This window comes from Euleptes europaea, chromosome 17 (assembly GCF_029931775.1).
Source record: "Euleptes europaea isolate rEulEur1 chromosome 17, rEulEur1.hap1, whole genome shotgun sequence".
Lineage (NCBI taxonomy): Eukaryota > Metazoa > Chordata > Lepidosauria > Squamata > Sphaerodactylidae > Euleptes > Euleptes europaea.
This window is the reverse complement of record NC_079328.1, coordinates 1633708-1656283: the sequence shown is the minus strand read 5'-3', so window position 1 is coordinate 1656283 and position 22576 is coordinate 1633708. Positions and strand designations below refer to the sequence as shown.

The following is a 22576-nucleotide window of genomic DNA, read 5'->3' as shown; positions in this document are numbered from 1 at the left end:
TAAACCCCCCACTTTTTTGGGGGGGGGCAAATGCCTTCTTAGTAGGGGGTTCTATAAAGACAGGTTTGGGGGGGTTTCAAATAGGAATTAATCTTGTGTATACACTTAGCGATTGCTCTGCCTTTGTTATGGCCTTTGCTAATGGGCCACAGTTTCAGAAGCGCTTGCTCTAAGTGGGAGGGAACCAGTAATCCTTCCAATTTTCATTATCCCATTGTTATATGTCTCAGAATGGCGATGGGCAAATTCGGAGTTCCCCAGCCCCACTGTTCACCCATATTGTTGTGGAGGGAAACGATGAATGTTTAATTCTTGTTTGCCTGTTTTTCCATTGTACTGCCAGCTTTTGGTGTGGGGCAAACTTTGCATCTTTAAAGTACGAGTCCTATTACCTTTGAGCATCTCTGATGGCCTTGACTGATACATGACATAATTGGCAAGTTGCAAGAATTGTACTAAACTGAAACTATTGTTTCTGCTTCTGATTTGTTTGCGTAAATTAGTCTAAGATCCATACACCAAGGGGAAAGGAATCATGCAATCTGTGACACAATTTGGCGTTTTATTTTTATTTTTTGCCTGTGGGTGCTGTCTTTGCTACCTCATTCTAGCAACTGCAGCTTCAGGCCTAACTATTTATAGGCAGGTGCATCTCTGCGCTGATCTTCAGTTACATCTTTATTATGTCTTTTAGCTGACTTTCATTCCATTTAACCATTGTGACAAATTTCATAGGGCAGCTTTATTAATCTGTAGTAATAAAACAGCAAAAATTATTTCTTTCTTTCTTTCTTTCTTTCTGTCTCTGTCTCTGTCTCTGTCTCTGTCTCTGTCTCTCTCTCTCTCTCTCTCTCTCTCTCTCTCACTCACACGCTCGCTCACTCACTCACTCACTTACTCAATCAAACACTCGGGGCCACAGACGTTTTCATGCAAACGTTTTCATGTATGTTAGTTTCCACAGTGTTTTTTGGGGGTGGGGAAATGGTTTCAGTAACAAGTCAAGCCACCTTTGTGAATGCCGGCCTCTCTTCCCCTCCCCAAGTCCAGTATAGAGAGCCTGTGGGAGGGCAGGGGTGTGCTGGCTCGCCTAGTGGGCTTCAGCTAGTGCTGCCTTCCGCAAGAGTTGAGCGGGGCGGTTCTTCTTAACCTTCTCTCCTCCACCAAGCATGCAGCCTTATCATATGCTCCTCAAGCCACAATTGAAAAAGCCCTCCCCTCTTTGCCGTGGCTCAGTGCCCAAAGGTCTGTGCTGGGCATGGAGGGGGCGCTGCCTGCCTTCAAGCTGCCATCGGGTGCTGCCGTCTCAGCCGGTGGCATCCAGGAATCGCCCTGTGGAGTGCAAAAAACAGCATCCTTCAGCCACATTGGAAGAGCTGTGCAGGACACCATTCTTTCCGAGAGACTGAGGATATTTAAGTTTGCCCCACGAATTCTCACTGGCAGGCTCCAGAGACCTGCAGACAGGGAATATCTCCCTATACATTCTGTCCTGCCCCAGTGCTGTTGAGTTGGCCAGCTTGTACCAGCGCCTCAGTCTGGATTACGAAGAAGAAACAAGACAAAAGAGAACACTTCGGATAAGGCGACTTTATTGATATATATGATTTATTATTTTATTTATATATGCATGCATGTGATAAGCCATCTCAGGCATACATTCAAGGAGAGACCTGTGCCTGACAGCCCTCGACCAACTCCTTATGCTGGATACATGTTTTGCATAACTACATTTTTTTGTTTCTGATGCTGCCGCTGCTGTTGTTGTGTTTGAATCTAAGTGCTGCATTAGCCTGAGTACTCGGTGTGGCTGGGCCACTGTTGAGGGGCATCTGGGATACCATATTTTTTGGAGGACTCACAAAAAGGTGAAAAAGGGTTCTGGAGAACAGGGGGTTGGTGAAGAGAAGTGAGAATTTAAAATGCTGAACTCAATCGCCCCCCCCCCCGCCACCCCGCAGTTAATTCCTCAACGCAGGGAGGAGTGCCACATAAGGGGTGGTGACTCCTGCTTCATCAGTGGGTCAGTCCTCTTATTTCGATACCCTCTTCTTAAAGTTCCTACACCAGTTGAGTAGCTTCCATGAATGATTTTTTGCACTTCCAAATAGGTCGTCATGTGGGGCGAATGTTGTTCAGCAGAGGAGAATAAAAGGGAAGACCCGGCTGCTGTCAAACTTTGTTTTTCAGTCCTGGAAGTCGGTGATTCAGTCACTGCTGTTAGCGTTAGCCCTGTGCTTGCTTCTGATGGGAGGTATGTAGTTTGCATCCCCAACTCTTCTGCTTGCATAAAGTGCTTCCTTGTCGCCTGATTTCCTAGTCCAAACCCCTAGCAGCTTCTGCACTCTGTGCTGTTTAGGGTGCCCTGATGCATGTGTTGTTCTGCCTCAAAGCTTGTGCTTATGTAGTTACTCATGTGTAATTCTGTACAGGAATTGTGCCTCTTCTGATCCAGATGTTCAGCTGTAATGTCACTTGCTACCTGTAGTTCCAATATTGCATGATAGGGATACTTTTAAGACTGGGGCCAGGTGAAGATTTCACGTATGCGCAATTTGGGTGTGGTGTCAGATGCACAGAGATGCCTTTCGCAGTCGTGCCTTTTGCAGCCTTTTTTTTTTTTTTTTGGCTTCTCCAATGGAAGAGCCACTTGGGTTGGTGGAAGGCCTCCTTAGACTGGAGGGAGACTCCAAATTTGAGCCAAAAGGAAAGGTGGGGGATAAATATTCCAACAAATGAATGGATAAATGAGTAAACTTGACTTGTTGGAGTGGAGGGATATGGGCAGGAGCCACTGCCACGGTTGCACATTGGTCATTTATGCACGGTCTCTTTAACCTCCTTTATTACCCATTTCAGCCAGGATCAAGGTAACCCGGGTTGCGGGAAACTGTATGCATTGGCTGGAATGATCAGGGACGAAACTGTGTACTAATGGCGGCATGAATACAGAAAAGCAGTCTCCCAAGTTCATATCAAGTCCCACCCCTTTAAATGCTGGTCTGTAATTGGCTGGCTTCGCAGTACTCACCCTGAGAGAAGATTTCTTTCACCCCAGAACCAACTGCCACATAAAAAAGCATTTTAAGAACAAAAAATAAAATAAAAATGGAGCAATCTGAAAGAAGGGGGAGGGAGAGAAATCCAAGCCTCGTTTTAAAAAAGCCTCAGAAAGAGCTCAGAGGCAGCAGGAAGTAGGAAGCACTTGAATCCCTGCCTCTTTACACACTGCTTCATGACTGGCTGTGAGAGAAGCCAATCTTCTGTACTTCCCCTGTTTGGCTGTCTGCATGCTGCCTTGAAGAGGGTTTTGGAAAAGGGTGGGGCGAAGCACAACCCGAGAACAGAGTACACCTGCTCTGTGTCTCTGGAATAAGCCAGGATGAACGGTTTAATTCGGGCCAGAAGAGGAATTGGAAAAGCCAGGTTCGCTTTGCGTCGAAACAGCGTTGAGCTTCCAAGGAATGAAGTAACGTGCATACTGAAAAATTTGATCCTGGCTGAAACGAGACATAAAGGAGGGTAAAGCTATCATGCATAAATGACCATTGAGAAAATTAAATTGTGCACCTTTGTTCAGCTGTGTTTGTACTTGGCTGTGTGAAATTTGGAGCAGTCCAGTTATAACGGGGGGAAAACAAGTGGGCGTCTACTAGGATGGGATTGGGTGGTAGGTGGGCAGCCCTTACAGAGGGTGGGAAGGCTTAGGGAGACAACTCAGAGGGAAGGCTTGGTAGGAACAGGCACCCTTTGCAGATGGGACTTTTAAAATTCACCTGCACAAACCTTGAATTCTGGCCTGATTTACACATGCAAGAAAATCAGGAGTAAAATGCCGCAATGGTAGAATGTGGTGTGGTGATGGCTGCCAGCTTGGAGGGCTTTAAGAGGGGAGTGGACATATTCATGGAGGAGAGGGGTTTTCATGGCTGTTAGTTAGAATGGATACTAGTCATGCTGCATACCTATTCTCTCTAGTATCAGAGGAGCATGCCTATTATTTTGGGTGCTGTGGAACACAGACAGGATAATGCTGCTGCAGTTGTCTTGTTTGTGGGCTTCCTAGAGGCACCTAGTTGGCTAGTGTGTGAACAGACTGCTGGACTTGATGGGCCTTGGTCTGATCCAGCAGGGCCTTTCTTATGTTCTTATGTAATGGACTGCACTGGGGCAGACTGTGGATGGAATATCACATTTTTGGAATGTTTCCCTATTGTTAAAAACTACCTGCAAAGAGAATTATCAACGCAACAGGCAAAGAAGATCATTCTACCTTGCTTTCTGTTTGCTGCAAGCTTTAAATTTCTAGACGAAGGAGAATGAGAAAGAAACTGGAAGGCGCCACTTGCCCTCTGCAGGGGAGCCGCCCACCCCCCTGCTTCAACGTTCTGCCACCCCATTCTCCAGAATGTGTGAAGCAGGCCTAAGTCTGTACACATCAGCAAACCCCTCTTTGCAGTCATAGTTCATGGGGTTCTTGTTTTGTTTCAAAGGGCCTGTTCTCTTGGGAACGGCGGCACTAAGTTGTGGAACGTGGTTCAGAATTTGCCCATGTGTCTCTGGGTGGCGTGCTCAGCTTCAGAAACCCTGAGATGTGTTCTTTTGATGCAGTTACCTCGTTGCAGTGGGGACAGAAGGTGGGAAGATCCTCTTGTACAAATGGAAGCTGCACAATGAGTGGTTGCTGTGCTCCAATTGGACTTACTGTGGGGAGACTGACAGCAGGTAATGTATTCTGATGAGGTTTGAAAGCCACTGGAAGCCAAGCCCTGCTCTCCTCAATGCCTCTATGTTTTGGCAGGGCTTGGCCACCAGGCCCAGGGGGTGGGGACTCTGGCATATTTGAAGACTTGGGTCCCCAGAGGCATCATTGCAAAGAACTCATTATGACTGGAGCTGGTTTAGCACAGAGCCCCAAGGACAAGCTGGGGTGCCTCTGGGTTAGATTCCACCCCAACCAGTAACTGACTATGTGGTCATTATCGTTCACTTTCAGTTCTGCATCTGCAAAATCAGGGCAAAAATACTCTCCTGACTGGGAGGGCTGCAAAGGATTATTGTTTGGATCAGTCTAAAGTATATAAAAAGCCAAGTAATAATGTTATTCTAGTGCAATGAACAAGTATTGTTATTTCACCCAGACAGTGATTTGCCAACATTGTCTCTGGTGCTGAAAAGAGGAGCTGTCAGAAGCATGTGGAATCATGTGTGTGTTTCCAATTGCTGTGTGTCGCTTTTTGCTGGGCAGTTTGTGGCCTGTCCTGCCTGCCTGCCTGCCTCTCTCTGTTCCCCTTCTTCCTGCAAAAACCTCGTTCTCTTTCTTCCTTGTTGCTGAGCACTATGGCAGTTAGGAGAACACCAGAGGGTAAAGACCCTCCAGGTTCTCTTGGCTCTCGGAAAGTGGGATCCATCATTTTGTAACAGCACGGTCTGTACAGGAGGGATCGGAGAGGTTCCCGCAGTAAAGCTGTTCTGCACCTGGGATCTGTGAGGGGCTGCCCTGGGCTGCTTCGGTTTCAAGGGTGGCAGCTTTTCTTTAGAGAAGCCTCCATTTGTCGCCAAACAGTCCCTCTGTGTATCCCTTGGAGTGTGATTAAATTAAAGGAAATGGTCAAGAGTCAAAGCGATACAATTTAAGTCTTGAGTTCGGCTTCAGCTATTGCTGAAGTCGTTCTGATCTGGTTTCAGTTTGAGCCTGTATGGGTTAGGTAGCAGGTTGAAAACATAATCCATATTATAAAACCGAATTGTAGAAAGTGACTGAGAGAGAGGTTGGATCCAGCTGGCTTTCTTCACTCAGCTAATTCGCCTCCTTGCTACAGCTCCCATCCTGGATGATTTTGACCCTTGCTTTCCCATTAGAAGCTTCCAAACCCAATACAGAAATTAAAAATTACCCCACCTAATGGCTTTATGTATTGGTGATTCATTCTGGAATCACCAAATGATCGTTTTGGTTGCAGTGCAGTTTTGATATAAAAAATGTTCAGCTGAATTTCAAAGAGGGTTAAACTAAACATTGCAAATGACAATTCAGCTCGTATTCTGGAACAATGATCTGTTTGGCTTTCTAGAATTAGTAGCAGAATTGTATAGAGATATACAATTGTATAGCGATCAGAACAGACTTAAAATCTCTTTTTTGTTTCTTTGAGTCCTTGTTTGCACACTAGTGTTCATCCAGAGGTCACTTATGGATGTGAATTAGATACATCCTGGACAACAGGACCGTGGGTAGTAGACGGGCACCATCCCGCATCACCTCAAATGCAGTGCTTTTCAATGGAGTCGGTCCACATCTTTATCTGTCACGCATGGTGTGCAGAGAAAATGGAGTGGTATACATGCATGTATGCCCCTTACATGAAACCCTTCATTTATCCGTTCTGTGCCTTTTGGGATTTTGGGCTGTGGCTGCAGAGGCCCTGTGAGACCACAAATGTTTGGATCTCTTGCCAGCTTCATACTGATGACTTCTCCAGTCATCTAGATGGACCCAAAGGCACCAACAGCAGCTGTTCTTTCTCCAAGTGATTGCCCAGTTCTCTGCACACACCCCAAATGTTGAGGCCCATAAGACATGTGCCCATCAGCACAGTGGGTAGGCTGTGCACAGCTGCAAAGACCCGTCTGTGGCTTACCTTGCAGCCAGAATTATCCCTCATAGAACCTATTTGTTTGAACAAATTTATTAAATTTATATTACAGACCAGCAATCTTCCAAATTTCAGAGGCTAAATTCTCTTCGACAATCTTCTCCAAGTCTCTCCCACCCATACCTTTTCAAAAGAACACTGGGGATGTGGAAGGTAGTTGTGAATTTTCTGCATTGTGCAGGGGGTTGGACTGGATGGCCCTGGTGGTCCCTTTCAACTCTGTGATTCTATGATTCTAAGAGCCCTGCTGGATCAGACCAGGGGTCCATCTAGTCCAACATCCTCTCTCACACAGTGGACAACCAGTTACTTTAGATGACCAGCAACAGGGCATAGAGACCAAAGACTTCCCCTGATGTTGCTTCCTGGCACTGGTATTCAGAGGTTGACTCCCTCTGAGTGTAGAGGTTCCCTTTAGTCAACATGGCTAGTAACCGCTGATAGACCTATTGTCTCATGAATCTACACAGCCTCTTTTTAAAAAGACATTTTTGCTTGTTGCCATCACTACATCCACTGGCAGCGAATTCCACAATTTAATCATTTGTTGAGTACTACTTCTACTGCTGAATTAACATCATGGGTGTCCCCAAATTCCAGTATTATGGGAGAGGAAAAAAACCTCTCTCTTTCTACTTTTTCTACCCCATGCATCATTTTATAAATATCTACCATGTCTTCTCTCCAAGCTACAGTCGGTAAAACGATGATGAAGTAGTGTCATATTTTCTTAAAAGGAAGATAATCCAGAATGTAAAATAATCCCCCTTTTAAACAAGCTATATGTGAAAGAATTTTTATTTCTGTATAACCCCCCCCTCTTTTTTTTTGTTGCCGTATGTTGAAAAAAACCAAGTCTTCCTTTCAGGTAAGTGGGGTAGTTCTGAGCAAGACCCATTCAGAAAAGGCATACGAGGGAGTTGGCAGACAGGGCTTCCTATCAGGCTCAGACTCAGTTGGTTTGCTTTTGTTTATTTCTGCCCTGCCTTTCTCCCCAGTGGGAGACTCCAAGCGGCTTCCTTTGTTCTCCTCCATTTTATCCTCGCAGTGTTGCTGTGAGGTAGGTTAGGCTGAGAGCGTGTGACTGGTCCAAGGTCACCCAACGAACTTCCATGGTAGAGTGGGGATTTGAACCTGGGTTTCCTAGATCCTAGTCTGACACTTTAACCATGATTTATCCACGCTTCAGGGGCAATTGGCAGCACCTTCATGGGGGCTTGAACCCTCCCCCCTTTGGCCTCCATTTCCTAGTGCTTGAATGGCAACGTAGAAAACTGGCGACCTCTGGGTACTGTGTTGGGTTGGATCCCATGGATCTGTTGTGCTGTTGGGCAAGGAAACTTCCCCTGACCCCAGAGGCTCTTTGTGGGTCCAGAAGGCTCCTTGTGTGGGAAGAAAGCCTCCCTGCTTGGGTCCAGTCGACTGCCACCAAACCCTTGACTAAAAATGTGTTTCTTGGCTATGTTTGGGAGGCAAGATGCTAACTGCAGGATGCCAGTTTGGACGTCATCATCACAACCTGTGGTTAGTGAAACCAGAAAATGAAGGAGGGAATTGTACAGATGAGGGCAGAACAGGGCCCCTGAGACAGAGAGGTTGCCAGATCACGGGGACTTAGTGTCTGCACAGAGCCTTTGACTTGAACTGATGTGTTGTTTGAAACTTTTAAAACTTTCTGAGAGACATGACCACTGGCGATTGGCTAGGTGTGGAAGAACCTCTGCTTTGCATGCAGAAGGTCCCCGATTCAACCGCCAGCATCTCTAATTAAAAAGGACCAGGTAGTGGGTGATAGGAAAGACCACTGCCAGTCTGAATAGACCAGAGTGACCTTGATGGACCGAGGATCTGGTTCCATCTAAGGCAGCTTCTTTAATAGGGCTGTTTGAAATGATAATTACAATACTGAGAATTGCCCTTTTAAATATTAATGGGACAGGGTGATGAAATGTCACCGGTGCAGTGGCACGTTTCATACCTACAGGCAGCAGTGATTTGGTTATTCCCAGCTAGCCGCATTGTCTAATTAGAGAAGCGGTGATGTCCTCAGTCCTTCGAGCCCTGCTGAGCGTGACATTTTGTGGCTGCAGGAGATACCTGGGGAGCCCCGGCCCCTCACTGCCTCCCCCCCCCCTCTGTCTCTGTCGCAGCCAAAGCCACTCCCTTGCTGTCAAGCGGCTGAGCTGGAGGAAGCGGGTCGGCAGAGCGGGCCACGACTCCCCCGAGAGCGGCAGGTGGCTCCAGCTGGCCAGCGGGGGAGCCGACCACGCTGTGAAGATCTTCGATATTGAGAGGCACCGACTGTGAGCGACGGCTTCAGGTCACACCCGCTTGATTACTCTGGAAATCTGTTTTTACCTGCTTTAAATGTGTTTCCTTTTTTAATTTTGCTATATCCTAGTCTGAAACTGTATCTGACAAGCCTTATTTATTAAAGCCGTTTCAATAACAGTGCCCATTGTTGTGTGCTTTACTGTTCAGCATGGAAGATGGAACTTTCCTTCGTTTGAGCTCTGCTGGATACAGACCAGAAGTGGGTGTGGGTTGGCGTTGCCCCTGGCAGATTTGGCTTGCAGTGGGACAGAGCAGAGACATTTCCTCTCCCTCGGCTTCGCTTCCCCTAAAAGTAGTCATTTGCATTTGTGATGTACTTTGTATATTTTTCCACATGGTCAGCTTAATTTTAGTTCACACTTCTATTGTGCGCATGAGTCATCAGCCCCTAGCTTTTGTCTCACCATCTGAATGGGGATGACTCCTAACCGTTAGATGATTTTTGCAGTCTTTTTCACAACTTTGAATCTCCGATATAATTATGCCGGATGAGCAGTGGCTATTTGACTGATTTCCTGATCTATGGAATGTGTGTGACCTCGCCTTTGTTGCCACGAGGCAGCAGACTGATTTCAGGCTGCACTGGAGAAAAGATGTTGTTTTTTGATGTGCTTGCTCACTGAATTCTCTCGCTCTTCAGCTACCCAAAGCTGTGCCGTGGTGGTGGAAGTATCTTCACCTTCAAAACATCTGCCAAAGGTGTTAAGTGCATGGGAGTTTCTCAGTAGAAATGCGTACGGAGTGTGGTATCAAGCCCCCACAAACAGCTGGTGAGCTTTTGACCAATCCACCAAAGCAGCCCCTATTTTTCTTGCCAGGGGCCGCAGCCCTCTTGTCTGTGTGGTGCTGAAGTTGGCGAGAAAGTAGTCATCCTTTCAGAACTTGCACCTTCTTTGACCCTGCTGAGATAGGTTTTGTGTAAAATTGAAGTCTCTCAAGCTAATTGCTAAATCCAGAGGAATTGTTTTTTCCCCAGGAGAAGTGCACCTGGTGTACATTTCATCTGAGAGCCACATTTCAAGTATATCAGTTGTACAAAGGGCTCCTAATTGACCGTCAGGCGCACGACAGCAAGATGATGGTTATAACCATCACTGATGCCTCATTCTTGATGCTTTGTTCTGTCCGGGCTTTTGCTTTGGTGTAGGAGCCTCCTGGGACGAGGCCTTCCTATGTGGAATCGCTAATCTAATTGGTTGCAAGACTCTGTGTTGCTCCTGGTGGAAAGAAAACTAACCTGCTCTCCCTTGATTTGTACTCAGGGTAATTGCTTAAGAACAAAATAGCTTAGGAACAAAATAGCTTAGGAACAAATTTTCTTTGACTGTACCAGTGAGCCTCAAAAATCCAGGCGCCAGACTGATTTTTCACCCTTCAGGGTTTGGTATTTGTTACAGCTAAATATGTGGAATTTCTGGTGTGCCTGTGCGTGTGCGCATTATTTTAATGGAATTTTTGGAGGAAATTGAAATATCAAGCCTAAACTTAGTTTACTGCTTTAACAACATAAGTGCATAATTTATATCTTAGTGAGAATATAAAATTGTATTATTTGACACATTTATGGAATTAAAAAGTATAAATCCTTTGGTTTTCTATCAGCAAAATTGCAAATATACCTAGTGCTTGAAAGAGAGCATCAACCTTTCCTTAAATAGCATTTCACACACTGCAAAGGAGAAAAATATGTGATTTTCCCCCCCAGTGATTTCCCCCCCCCCCCAGTTTCCCAATTTTTCCATTAAAAACTTTTTTTAAAAAAGTCATTGGGAAAAAACTAGATTTCCCCCCCAAGGCCTTCACATCTCTGGTTATTGCTATCACAAAGCCTAATCCTAAAATCTTCACAGTTTCTCATAAGGGTTTTTTTAAACTATGACAAAAGTGTGGTATATTAATAAATGTGGGGCAACCTCAGTTGTCACCATCACAACAAAAGGCTCCCCTCTAACCCTCGCCTAACTTCTCAGTTTGTCATAATTTCATTATTGCTCTAAAATGCTCAGGTGAATTGAATGTTGGAACCTGTATGGACAGAATCTGGTTAAGGAATGAATTCATCTACCTACCATTGGGTGGTGTGAAGTTAACAAATAAACAAGCAATGACAAGATTTTAATGGATATTTATTTTTATGTTCTTCAGCACAGCATTCTGATGTAAGGTGATAAATGAGCTTTGTACTTCTTGCAATAAAATAAATTCTGAAAATATGAGGCACACAATTTTTTTGGTACCAGGGTGGCCTGGGGTTTGTCAAGCTGGCCTGGGGTTTGTCAAGCTGGGGTTTTGGTCCATGTTTGGTCCATGTGTAAGGGTCCATGTTTCAGTTCCAGCGATCTTCAGTTAAAAGTAGCAGGGCTGAGAGAACTCTGCCAGAGACCTGGAAGATCCAGTGCCATTTGAAGTAAACTTTATAGATCCATTTGGCTTGATTTTGCATAAGGAAACTTCATATATTCATGTTACTAAAGAAGAATGTTTTTATGGATAGCAGGAAGGGTTTTTTTAACTGTTTTTCATACTTGTGACTGAGTATAATTTAATCGAAAGCCCCTTACTTGGGATACACTCTGTCATCTTAGGAACATTAAACTATTTACAAGCTTTCGGAGTTGAGAACTTTTCATGGTTACTCAAGCTTTATGGTTTGAGCTAGAATGTTCTTGGTCCCTGTTAATGTCCTTCAATTGATGAATTTGTGATTGGGGCATGAAGGTTTGATCAGGTCTTATGTGGCAGAAATACCTTTCGATAGGGTCTAAGGAGCATTTTACAATAGCACAACATGTTGTTGTTGTTGCTAATCTGCTTACTCACAGGTTCCTGTATTAGCCATTAGCTTGGTATAGGGGTTATTGTTAGACTGGGATCGGAGTGGCCCCTGCTCTGCTTGCTGGGTGACCTTGGGCTTGTCTCACAGAGTTGTTGTGAGGATAAAATGGAGAAGAGCCAGTGTGGTGTAGTGGTTAAGAGTGGTGGTTTGGAGCAGCGGCATTAATCTGGTGAACCAGGTTGGTTTCCCAACTCCTACACATGAAGCCAACTAGGTAACCTTGGGCTAGTCACAGCTCTCTTAGAGCTCTCTCAGCCCCACCTACCTCACAGGGTGTCTGTTGTGGGGTGGGGAAGGGAAGGTGATTATAAGCCGGTTTGATTCTTCCTTAAGTGGTACAGAAAGTTGGCATACCAAAACCAACTCTTCTTCATATACACTGCTCTGAGCTCCTTGGGGGAGGGTGGAATAAAAATAAACCAAATAAATGCATGTGGGTGGCACAAGGGGAGAGGATGTCACCATGATGCCCACTGGCATATGGAGTCCCTCAGGGAGCGATCCTCTCCCCGATGTTTAATATCTATACGTGCCCCCTCACCCAGCTGGTCCAGAGTTTTGGACTGGGATGCCATCAGTATGCTGATGACACCCAGCTATATCTGTTGATGGGGGGTGGGGGCTGCCCGGATGCTGCTTCAGAAAATCTAGCCAGGTGTCTGGAGGCAGTGACGGGATGGTTGAAGCAGAGCCGGCTGAAGCTAAGCCCATGGAAGACGGAGGTCCTGTGGGTGGGTCGGGGATGAAGATGCCGGCTGCCAGCTCCCAGCTCTTGACGGTGTGCAGTTAACAGCATCCGTCAAGAGCCTGGGGATGACTCTGGACGCCCTCCCTCACAATGCCACCATTTTCCTGGTCTCATGGAGGACGGGAGACGTGCCACAAGACTGGAAGAGAGCTAATGTTATCCCAGTTTTCAAAAAGGGAGGAAAGATGACACAGGAAGCTACAGGCCAGTCAGTTTGACCTCTGTCCCAGGGAAGATGCTGGAGCAGATATTAAAGAGGTCGATCTGTGAGCATCTGAAGGATAACTTGGTGATCTGGGGAAGTCAGCACGGATTTGTCCCCAACAGGTCCTGCCAGACCGACCTCGTTTCCTTCTTTGATCAAGTGATTTACTACATCGAGGGAATGCTGTCGATGATGTTTACCTGGATTTCAGTAAAGCTCTTGACAGGGTTCCCTGTGATGTTCTGCTGGGTAAACTAGAGGACTGTGGATTGGATTAAATTTATTCCAAATTGGGAGGAGCAGAAAACACCCCAGAAGACAGATAGAATTCAGTGAGATCTGAACACACTGGAAAAGTGGGCAGATGTGAACAAGATGCAATTCAACAAGGATAAGTGCCGAGTTCTACACCTGGGTAACAAAAATGAGGAACACACATACTTGATGGGGGTTTTATACTGCCTGTTTGGGTAAGGCAATGCACCTGCAAACATTTTATGTTTGTTCTAAGGACCGTAAAATTGAATAAATTAAAAAAATACTTGATGGGGGATACATTTCTGAGTAGCAGTGTGTGTGTGAACAGGATCTTGGGCTACAGGTGCACCGTAAGTTAAATATGAGCAGCCAGCGTGATGCAGCGACAAAAAAAGGCTAATGCAATCTTGGGGTGCATCAACAGAAGCATAGCATCCAAATCGCAAGATAACACAGTTCCGCTGTACACTGCGCTGGTCAGGCCGCACCTGGAGTCTTGTGTGCAGTTCTGGAGGCCTCACTTCAGAAAGGATGTGGACAGAATCGAGCAGGTACAAAGGAGAGCGATGAGGATGATCAGGATCCTGGAGACCGAGCCCTACCAGGTAAGGCTGAGGGACATGGGAATGTTTAGTCTGGAGAAGAGGAGGTTGAGGGGGGAAAATGTTTGCTCTGTTTAAATATTTGAAGGCCTGTCACTTAGAGGAGGGCAGGGAGCTGTTCCTGTTGGCAGCAGACAATAGGCCTTGCAATAATGGGTTTAAATTGCGGGCAGAAAGGTACCGGCTGGATATTAGGAAAACAATTTTTACAGTAAGAGTTGTTCAACAGGGAAATCAACTACCTAGGGAGGTTGTGAGCTCCCCCTCACTGGCAGACTTTAAGCACTTGTCAGGGATGCTCTAGGCTGATCCTGTCTTAAGTAGAGGGTTGGCCTATATGGCCCCTTCCAACTCTATGATTCTATGAGGCACAGGTCACCAACACAGCCAGAGTGGCATTCTACCAACTTTGCCAGATTAGGCTGCTGGTGCCCCTACCTCTCCCGCCCCGCCCTAGCCACAGGGATCCACGCAGAGGTCACCTCCAGGCTAGACTACTATAACTCGCTGTGTGCAGGGCTCCGTAAACTTCAACTGGTCCAGAATGTAGTGGCATGGGTCCTTACAGGGACCCCTTGGAGGGCGCAGGTCCAACCAGGGCTTCGCCAGCTGCACTGGCTCCAGATTGAGCACTGGATCAGGTTTAAGGTTTTGGTATTGACCGTCAAAGCCCTAAATCTGCCTCTCCCGATAGACCCCCCCCCCAAGGAGCACTTTGCTCAGATGGTGATCCCTGGCCCAAAAAGCATCTGGCTGTCCTCAAGCAGGAAAAAAAAAAGGGGGGGGGAATCTCAACCAAATGTGTAGAGAGAGCTTCAAAGGTTGAGCTACAAACTATACACTATAACAAAATAATTACATTTATTGCTAGGTGTACACTATAAAATTGTTAAAAACACGGGGCCTGGAATGCAGGCTTCATATAAAAATATCAGTTATTAAATTATTATATTGTTGATATACCATCAATTTAAATGACCAATGCTAGACCAGACGTGTTTTGGCCTGAATAGGCCTTCCTCAGTGGTCATAAATACAGAAAGTTCTAAAAAACACATCCAGAATTAAACCTTGTGAGATATTTTCATCTGAAAATAGAAAACCATAAGAAAAGGGAGACAAGAAAACCAAATTAATTTTACCCATATCATAGCTAGAATTTTTTGAAGCTCTCTGTCCTGGGCCAGGGCCTTTTTGGCCGTGGCCCCGGCCTGATGGAACATGATGCCCAGTGAGGCTCGGGCCCTGCAGGACTTAAAGCAGTTCCACAGGGCTTGTAAAATGTAGCTGTTCTGCCAGGCATATGGTTGAGGACAGTAACCCTGTTCCCTCTGGCTGGCCTTCCCTTCCTCTCCTTTCTAGCCTCTGCTGTTCCTGCTAATGGAAAAGTGCTAATACTGCTTATGTTCTTGTTATAGGTTGTTGTTTTATAGAGGTACTGTTTGCTGCTATAGCTAAGGGTGCCTGGTTTTAATGCTGTTTTAGCTGTATTTTATTGCTGTATATTTATGGATTGGTTTAAAATTGTTTTAATAAGGTTGTTAGCCACTCTGAGCCTGGCTTGGCCAGGAAAGGGAGGCCTATAAGCCGAGTTGTTGATGCTTGTGGTGACGGAGGGGGTACCACAATGAGATAAATCCCAATGTGGGGGAGTGGGAGGGGGCAGAGTGGCAACAGACATGAAAGGAAAACGGGCGAGTAGTTTTGCTCGCGCATGTGTGCGGGCACGGGGACATTTCAGGGCCTTCTTGTGTTTGATGCTAGAATGGTGCTCTGTGTATGTGTTGAATAGGAGGGGGTAACCAGCCATTCGCATCTCTGTTCCCACAAGGAAGGGCTATGGATACACAGCGCACATGGTTGTACGTCCCTGTCACTGTGACGCCACTGCGCTTGATGGGTGTGTCTTCCCCACCCAGGGCCTGTAGTCTCACAGGTGCAGCTGCAACTCCATAGTGGCTACCCATATGTACTATTGTTGGAACAACAACCTGCTCGGAAGAGCTGACAATTTTGCCACTTGATATAGTTGTGCCCATTTAAAACAAAACCAAGGATGGAATCGTTTTTAATAATAGAAAGCACATTTGTAGGTTATATTCCTTCTTCCAGTGGTTATATTCCCTTCACTCCAGCCCCGTTCAGATGGGCTGAAGCGGAACCAACTCCCTCAGCCCCCCCCCCCCGCTCTCACTTGCAGCCTTCTGTACCTGCACCACCACCACCCCCCGTTCCTGAGAGTCCGGGGGCCTAATACACAGTGCAGGGAGCAAACTGGCCGTCGTGTGGCAGGGGAGATCAGCACAGATCTCCCCAGCTTCCTCCACTGGGGGCAAAGCTGTTCCATTAGGGGGAGCTGCTGGTGGCCCAACACAAGAGCACCAAGTCGTGGTGACATGCTGGAGAATTCCCATGTTGCCCCCTGAGACGAGCCTGATGATGTGCTCTTTCTCTGTAGAGTCTTCGTGAAGCCGGAAAAGGTCGCCTGGGACTTCTTGGCCCCTTGCAGGAGGAAGAATTGGAGACGGACATGAATCCTCTGGCCCTGCTCACCTGCAGAAGCTTTTCCCTAGAGGGCCGAGTTGTTGATGCTTGTGGTGACGGAGGGGGTACCACAATGAGATAAATCCCAATGTGCACCTTTTTAAAAAAAAAACCCTCTCTAATGCCCTAAAGCAGGGGGTCCCCAAACTTCTTGAGCCCACAGGCACCTTTGGACTTCTGACACAGTGTGGTGGGCACAGCCACAAAATGGCTGCCACAGGAGGTGGAGCCATCTGCAGAGCAGTGGCTGCAGCTCACCTTCAGTCAAGCAGCGAAGGGCCTTGTGGCGCGGCAGCAGCTGTTGCAAAAGCAACATTTTCAAAAAGCTGCACAAACCATCAACTCTCCGGTGGCCAAGCGAGGCTCCTGACTGGCCACCGCCCCACCTGGCCCCCACCCGAGTCTCTGGAAATACTTGGAGTGGGCACCAGGAAAGGAGCATATGGGCACCATGTTGGAGACCCCTGGCCTAAAGTGCACCCAAGTGTGTGTGTGTGTGTGTGTGTTTTGGGGGGGCTAGGCTTCTTCACATTTAACCCAGAGCACGTACAATGTGGCATAAAAACGGGCCACCGTGACCAGAGTGATGGCGTGGTCCGATAGAGGGGGGGAAATACAGCAGTACCTGGCTAGACGGGGCCAGAACTGAACCCCCTCCCCTCCCTGGAAAGGATGCCTCTGTGCGCAGGTGGGCAAGAGGGTGGGGTTAAGAAAGCGCAGTCAAGGAGCCGGGGATTAGGTTTTCTCTATTTTATTAATAAAACAGGTTTTTGCAACAATTTATTAAAAATTGAATTTTCATGCAGTATAAGGGGTATACAAGAAATGTTCCATGTACTTTTTTGTTTTAGGTTCTGGCAGTTCCAGTCTAGGTTAAAGCATTTATGCACTAACATTATTGGAAAATGCCATTTGGGGCACAGCCTCATCATAAACTTCTACAGTACATTTTTGCTGCTGTATTTAAAAAAAGAAATAACCATTAAATAGCTATAGTCACTTTGTGGGTCTTGTTTTTCTGCAGGAAATTTAAAAAAATGTGGGAGAAACTACAGTTGCATTTGAGACAAAGATGTACTGCATGATTTAAACCTAATAAACAGCACACAGTCAGTATTCACAAAGAGTTACAGACACACACTCACCGCCAACAGTCCAATACTTCTTGATTTTTTTTTTTTGCTATGTTGGAATAATATTTTCTACAGAAATTTGTGTATACATTATATACAATATTATTGTCCTTTTTTGAAAAGTAGTATTTGTATTCAATAAAGTCCTGATGAAGTCTTATTAATAAATTAAGAGAATACTGTCAACACACACACACACACACACCAGACGACACCTTCAGTGGTTAGTGCTCAAACGGAGTAATGTGATCTACTTCCGTGCGGTAGACTTAACACTCGGTTGTCCGAACACTTCCTGGTGTCTCCATGACTTCTTGTTAGTGAGGTGTGTTCTGGGAGAGATTTTGTGGGGCCCTTTGAGTGGATTAAGATTCACGGGTGAGAGAACTGGGGAGGAGGGGTGGGGGTGGGGGGCAGCTGCAGTCACTTGGCTGGTCAAGGTTATTCCGGCACCACTGCTGGACACGAGAGCCATCTGGATGGCACAGGGCAGGAGGGGGCCCTTGTGGCTGCCCAGGCCCCTCTTTTGAAAGCTTTAATACAACATTTATGGTGGTGGGGTGGTGGGAGAGAGAATCTACTGGCTTCAAGCAGTGTTGCACTCCCTAAGGACCCCTAGTCTCTGGGGCCGGGGCTGGAGCTAAACACAGATGGTCTTCCACTGTGAGAGAGGGGCCACAGTTTGTTTCCTATGTCCCGTAGGCATCTCTGACAGCAGAGGGTCTTGCACATTTTTAAAGAAAAGTGCTGCAATGGGTGAACCATATTGGGCAGCAGGGTGAGCACCGTGCCTGTCGGTAATGCCAGGCTCTAAAAGATGCTGCTGCCCCTTTTGCACAGTTGATGCTGGGGTTTAAGCAGGCACATAAGAACTGGCTCACCACAGTCACCATGAAAAGGAGCTGGACTTTGTGGGATCAGGACCTTCTCACAGACACGTGGTTAAGCATCAGCCTTGGCTCATACATGCCGTAGAAGAAGAAGGAAGCTGGGGGGGGGGGCTTTCCCCATGCAGCAGAGATGTTCTTGGGTTGTGAAGGGACCAGCCTGTAGCTGCATAGCAGGAAGGACTTCGGCAGATGTGGCTCTTTCCACCAGTGCAATGGTGGGAGCCCTCCTCCCCACCCCCAGCTGACATTCTCTCTGCCAGGTAGTTCTAAAAAGAAAGGTGCGGGGGTGGGGGGAGAGCTCCTCTTTAGATTATACCTGCATAGACACCCTTACTCTTTGCAGGGTTGCACATAATACCCGAGGATACAAACAGACTTGGTTGAAATCTCATCAGTAAGTGATGGAAGCACTCTGGCACAGTTCATTATGCATGCTCTTGTGTTCTCTAATAATAATTAAAGCGGTCTTCCATCTAGCAGAAATCATTGTGGGGGCGGAGGGGGGGATGAACTCTTCTGGTTTAAAACATTTATTTCCCAATTTGAAGGACAGGAGGTTACACACACACAAGCACATAGAACCCCAGCAAACGTAGTTCAGACTGGCTGATGCTCAGCTGCCCACATTGTCACTCATACACACAAGTACAAAACCCAGATTCCTGTACCTCCGCTCTGTGCCTCTGCAGACTTTGGCTGCAGCAGCAAAGGGTGATGCCTGAACTCCCGGCCCTTCCTACTCTCAATTAACTGTACTGCAATTACATTGTGGCTTAAATCAAGCAAATGGGGGGGCAATGACAACCATTCATCTTGTGGCATCAAGGCTTGGCGGCCTGTCCTCAGGCATCGGCGCCAAGTTTGCAGATGGTTGGCCCCGGGACCCCACTAAGCCCCATCCCTCGGCTGACCACCTCTTGGACAGACTCTCTTATGGGGCGGGCGGTCTTGGGCTCGCTTCCCCCCTTGAAGCATTCTCTGTCCCACCTGGGCCACGGGAGAAGCAGAGCTTGGCCGAGCGCAAGCCTTAGCACTACCTGAGAAGCCACTGCTGGGAGGGTCCCCCTCCCCTTAGAACAAAGCCCCAGAAATAAACGTCAGCCCCACTAACTGGTGCCTGCCGCCTCTGGCAGCCGCGACTAATCCCTGCACCACAGACTAATCCCTGCACCCTTTCAGCTGGTAGAGCTCGCGTGTGATTCCTCTTTTTTTCTTTTTTGCACATGGCTCCATGTTTTCAGTAGCTGCATAAAGCTTAGTGACACTGGAGTGGGGTTCATTTGTCTTTTGTTTGTTTTTTTGCGAGTGTCAAGTTTCTGTTTGCAGCCACCTTGCCGCCAGCAGACATTTGGGGAGAGACATGGTTTGGTTTCTTTCTTCGTGAAGAAATAACAGTGTCCACAAATAAGGCTACAAATCAAGCTCTGGGCAGCCCTGCTCCACTTGGTGTGCTGCTTTTCCACAGCAGTGAAGCTGATCCACCCTCGATGATGGATGGCCTCGTCACATCACCAGTTCCTCTGTGGTAAGAGTCCGGATTATGTAGAAGGCAAAAGAGTTTGACACGAGACGTCTAGTCCAGTCACTGAGTACCACAAGCAGTTCAGGAAACTCTGCGCCCACCTTCCTACAGGCCAGAGACCATCACGCGAAAAGATGGCGGTACGTGTCTGTGCCTCGGACTGGCACTGGGGCTTACACACGGGCTGGCACAACTTGCGTCGACCCCTCCTATTGATGGCAAATAGGCGTGGTGGAGGATGGGCAGCTGTAAGGACAGGCGACGCTGGATGCTGCAGAAGCCAAAAGCGAAAAGAATGAGCAGAGGAAGTGTAAGCTCCCATGATAATCCCATAAACAGACATCCACAGACAAGCAGTCCAAAGAGAGTTGATTTATTGGAAAATCCACAGGTTAACAGAAGCTAAGAGTCAAATGGACACTAATGAAAACTACAAGCACAGTACAGGCCATATATGGAAGAGCACAGGGCAAATCGGGGTAGATCTGGATGCCATGGCAACCTCCCTCCCAGGAGCTGTTGGAGGTAGGATTCTACCGGCATTCCCACAGAGTTCAGTCTAAACACGTTGTTTGCAGGGCTAGAGCTGGCCTTGGCCAGCATCTGGAGAAACCACAACATTCCTTTCTCAGGCCATGCCTGACATTCTGCCCCCCCAAAGCCCCCCCTTCAGTTCCCGGGACCTGGCTTGTGAGGGTAGGCAGCATGGAATTCGTGGACCAGGCGAGGGGCGGAGACATCGCATGAACGCACCCACTCATCCTGAGCAGAACTGAAGTGCTTTCAGCGAACTAGATATTGGAGAGAACCATGATGGATATGCGAGTCCAGGATTTTTGTGATTTCAAAATGTTCTCTTCCCCCCCCCCCCCATCACAGGTGCCTCAGGCGGTGGTTCAGGATGCCACTCCGGGGAGGGAACATGCGGTTTCAATAGACTGACATGAAACACGGGATGGATTTGCCTCAGTGGTTTGGGGAGTGAGTGTTCTATAGTCACCGGGTTGATGATCCGGGAAATGGGGAACAGACCCACATACTTGGCACTGAGTTTGTCGCATGGGCGGGTGGATCGTAGATTCTTGGTGGACAAATAAACCAAATCCCCCACCCCGTACTCTTTTCCCGGTGAAGGGTGTTTGTCAGCTTGAGCCTTATATTTACGTTTGGCTCATTCCAGATTTTTTATCAGCCACGGCCAGGTTGTCTGAATCGTGTGCACCCATTCAGCCACATCGCCGCCTCCCTCCTCCCCTGGAACATCAATACGGCCGATGGGGCCAAGCTCTTGTCCATACACAGCTCGAAAAGGGCTAAATCCAGTGGACTGGTGCACAGCATTATTGTAAGCATATTCAGCGAAGGACAACAGTCCTACCCAATCATCTTGGTGATAATTAACAGCGCAAGTAGCATTCTAATACAGCATTCACCCGTTCCGTTTGGCCGTCTGGGGATGGAAGGCGCTTGACAGTCCTTGTTTTACCCCAACCAATTTTAGGGAAGCTTTCTAGAATTTAGCCACATATGTGCTCCCGTGGTCGCTGACCACCTTGCGCGGAAAACTGCAATCGGAAGACATGTGACACAAAGAGGCGGGCCAGTTTTGGGGCAGAAGGGATACCTGCGCAAGGTATAAGATGCACCTGTTTCAAGAACAGATCTGTGATCACCCAAAGTATAGTTTTTTTCACTGAGGGGTAGATCAGTTGTAAAATTTATTGCGATTACCTCCCAGGGTCTAGTGGGGTTTTTTAAAGGTTGCAATAGTCCGGGTGGCTTGCCCTGGGGCCTCTTGGCTGCAGCGCACATTGGGCAACTGCGGATAAAAGAATCCACGTTGGATCGCGTGCCCACCCAGCAAAACTGTCTCCTCAGCAAATGCAACATTTTGAGAAATTCAAAGTGTCCCGCAGTTTTAGCCCCATGAACCAGACCCGAAACCTCCCCCCGCAGGATCTTAGGAATATACAACTTTGATTCTTTGTACCAATAACCTCCGTGTTTAATCAGAGAAGCCGGGAGGGTTTGGGTGGAGAGTTTTGCTTGGCAACTGCGACAAAGAGTTTCCTTGAAGGAATCAGTAAGCCCCTCCACATCCGGCACCTTGGGAACTGTACTGGCAGGTGTCTCGGAGGGAGGAGAGGCTGGCATCGTTGAGGGGGGCAGGGTGGATGGTTCAGCCGGGCAGTCGGGTCCCTGCACCTCGGAACTCGTGCCGGTAGGCTGCATGGGTGGAGGAGTCAGGGCCGGTGAGGGAGGCGAGGTGAGCGAAGTGAACGGCTCAACCAACGTGGTCGGGCGTTGGGCTTCCCCCCCTTCCGAAGGCGGCGGCGTTGGGAGCCGGGTCTGCAACCGGGTTTGGACTGCCAAGGTGGGCAGTAAATTTCTCTGAAATAGAGACTCTGTGGGGCGCTCGATCTTGGTAGGATACTGGGGTAGCCTAGACAAAGCATCGGCCAGCAAGTTTTGCTTTTTTGGCACATGTTTTAATACGAAGCGGAATTGGGCAAAGAAGTCCGCCCATCGTACCTGTTTTGCGGACAGTTTGCGAGCCCCCGTTAATGCCTCCAAGTTTTTGTGATCGCTCCAAACTTCAAAAGGGAGTTTAGAGCCTTTTAAAAATTGTCTCCACACCGTGAGGGCATGTTTAACCGCAGCAGCCTCCTTTTCCCAGATTGGCCAGTTGAGCTGAGATTGCGTGAACTTCTTAGAGAAGTAAGCGCACGGATGCAGTTGACCATCCCCCCCTTGCTGCAGCAGTGCACCTCTCATGGCTATTTCAGACGCGTCTACTTGGACTACAAACATTTGTTCACAATCAGGGTGCTGTAAAACCGGTTCAGAG

The 22576-nt window shown here is 47.5% G+C and overlaps 2 protein-coding genes across 2 annotated transcripts in view; one reads left to right on the top strand and one right to left on the bottom strand.

Annotated features, from left to right (window-relative positions):
• The window catches only part of ELP2 (elongator acetyltransferase complex subunit 2), an 85291-nt gene extending 76328 nt beyond the window's left edge, over nucleotides 1-8963 (top strand). Inside the window, exons 20-22 of the mRNA XM_056862935.1 lie at nucleotides 2112-2254; nucleotides 4612-4725; nucleotides 8807-8963. Coding sequence (XP_056718913.1) covers nucleotides 2112-2254; nucleotides 4612-4725; nucleotides 8807-8963 — 414 coding nt within the window. The remainder of the gene's footprint in view (nucleotides 1-2111; nucleotides 2255-4611; nucleotides 4726-8806) is intronic.
• A 10870-nt stretch (nucleotides 8964-19833) lies between these two features.
• The window catches only part of GABBR2 (gamma-aminobutyric acid type B receptor subunit 2), a 725909-nt gene continuing 723166 nt past the window's right edge, over nucleotides 19834-22576 (bottom strand). The window contains exon 19 of the mRNA XM_056862472.1: nucleotides 19834-19999. Coding sequence (XP_056718450.1) covers nucleotides 19834-19999 — 166 coding nt within the window. The remainder of the gene's footprint in view (nucleotides 20000-22576) is intronic.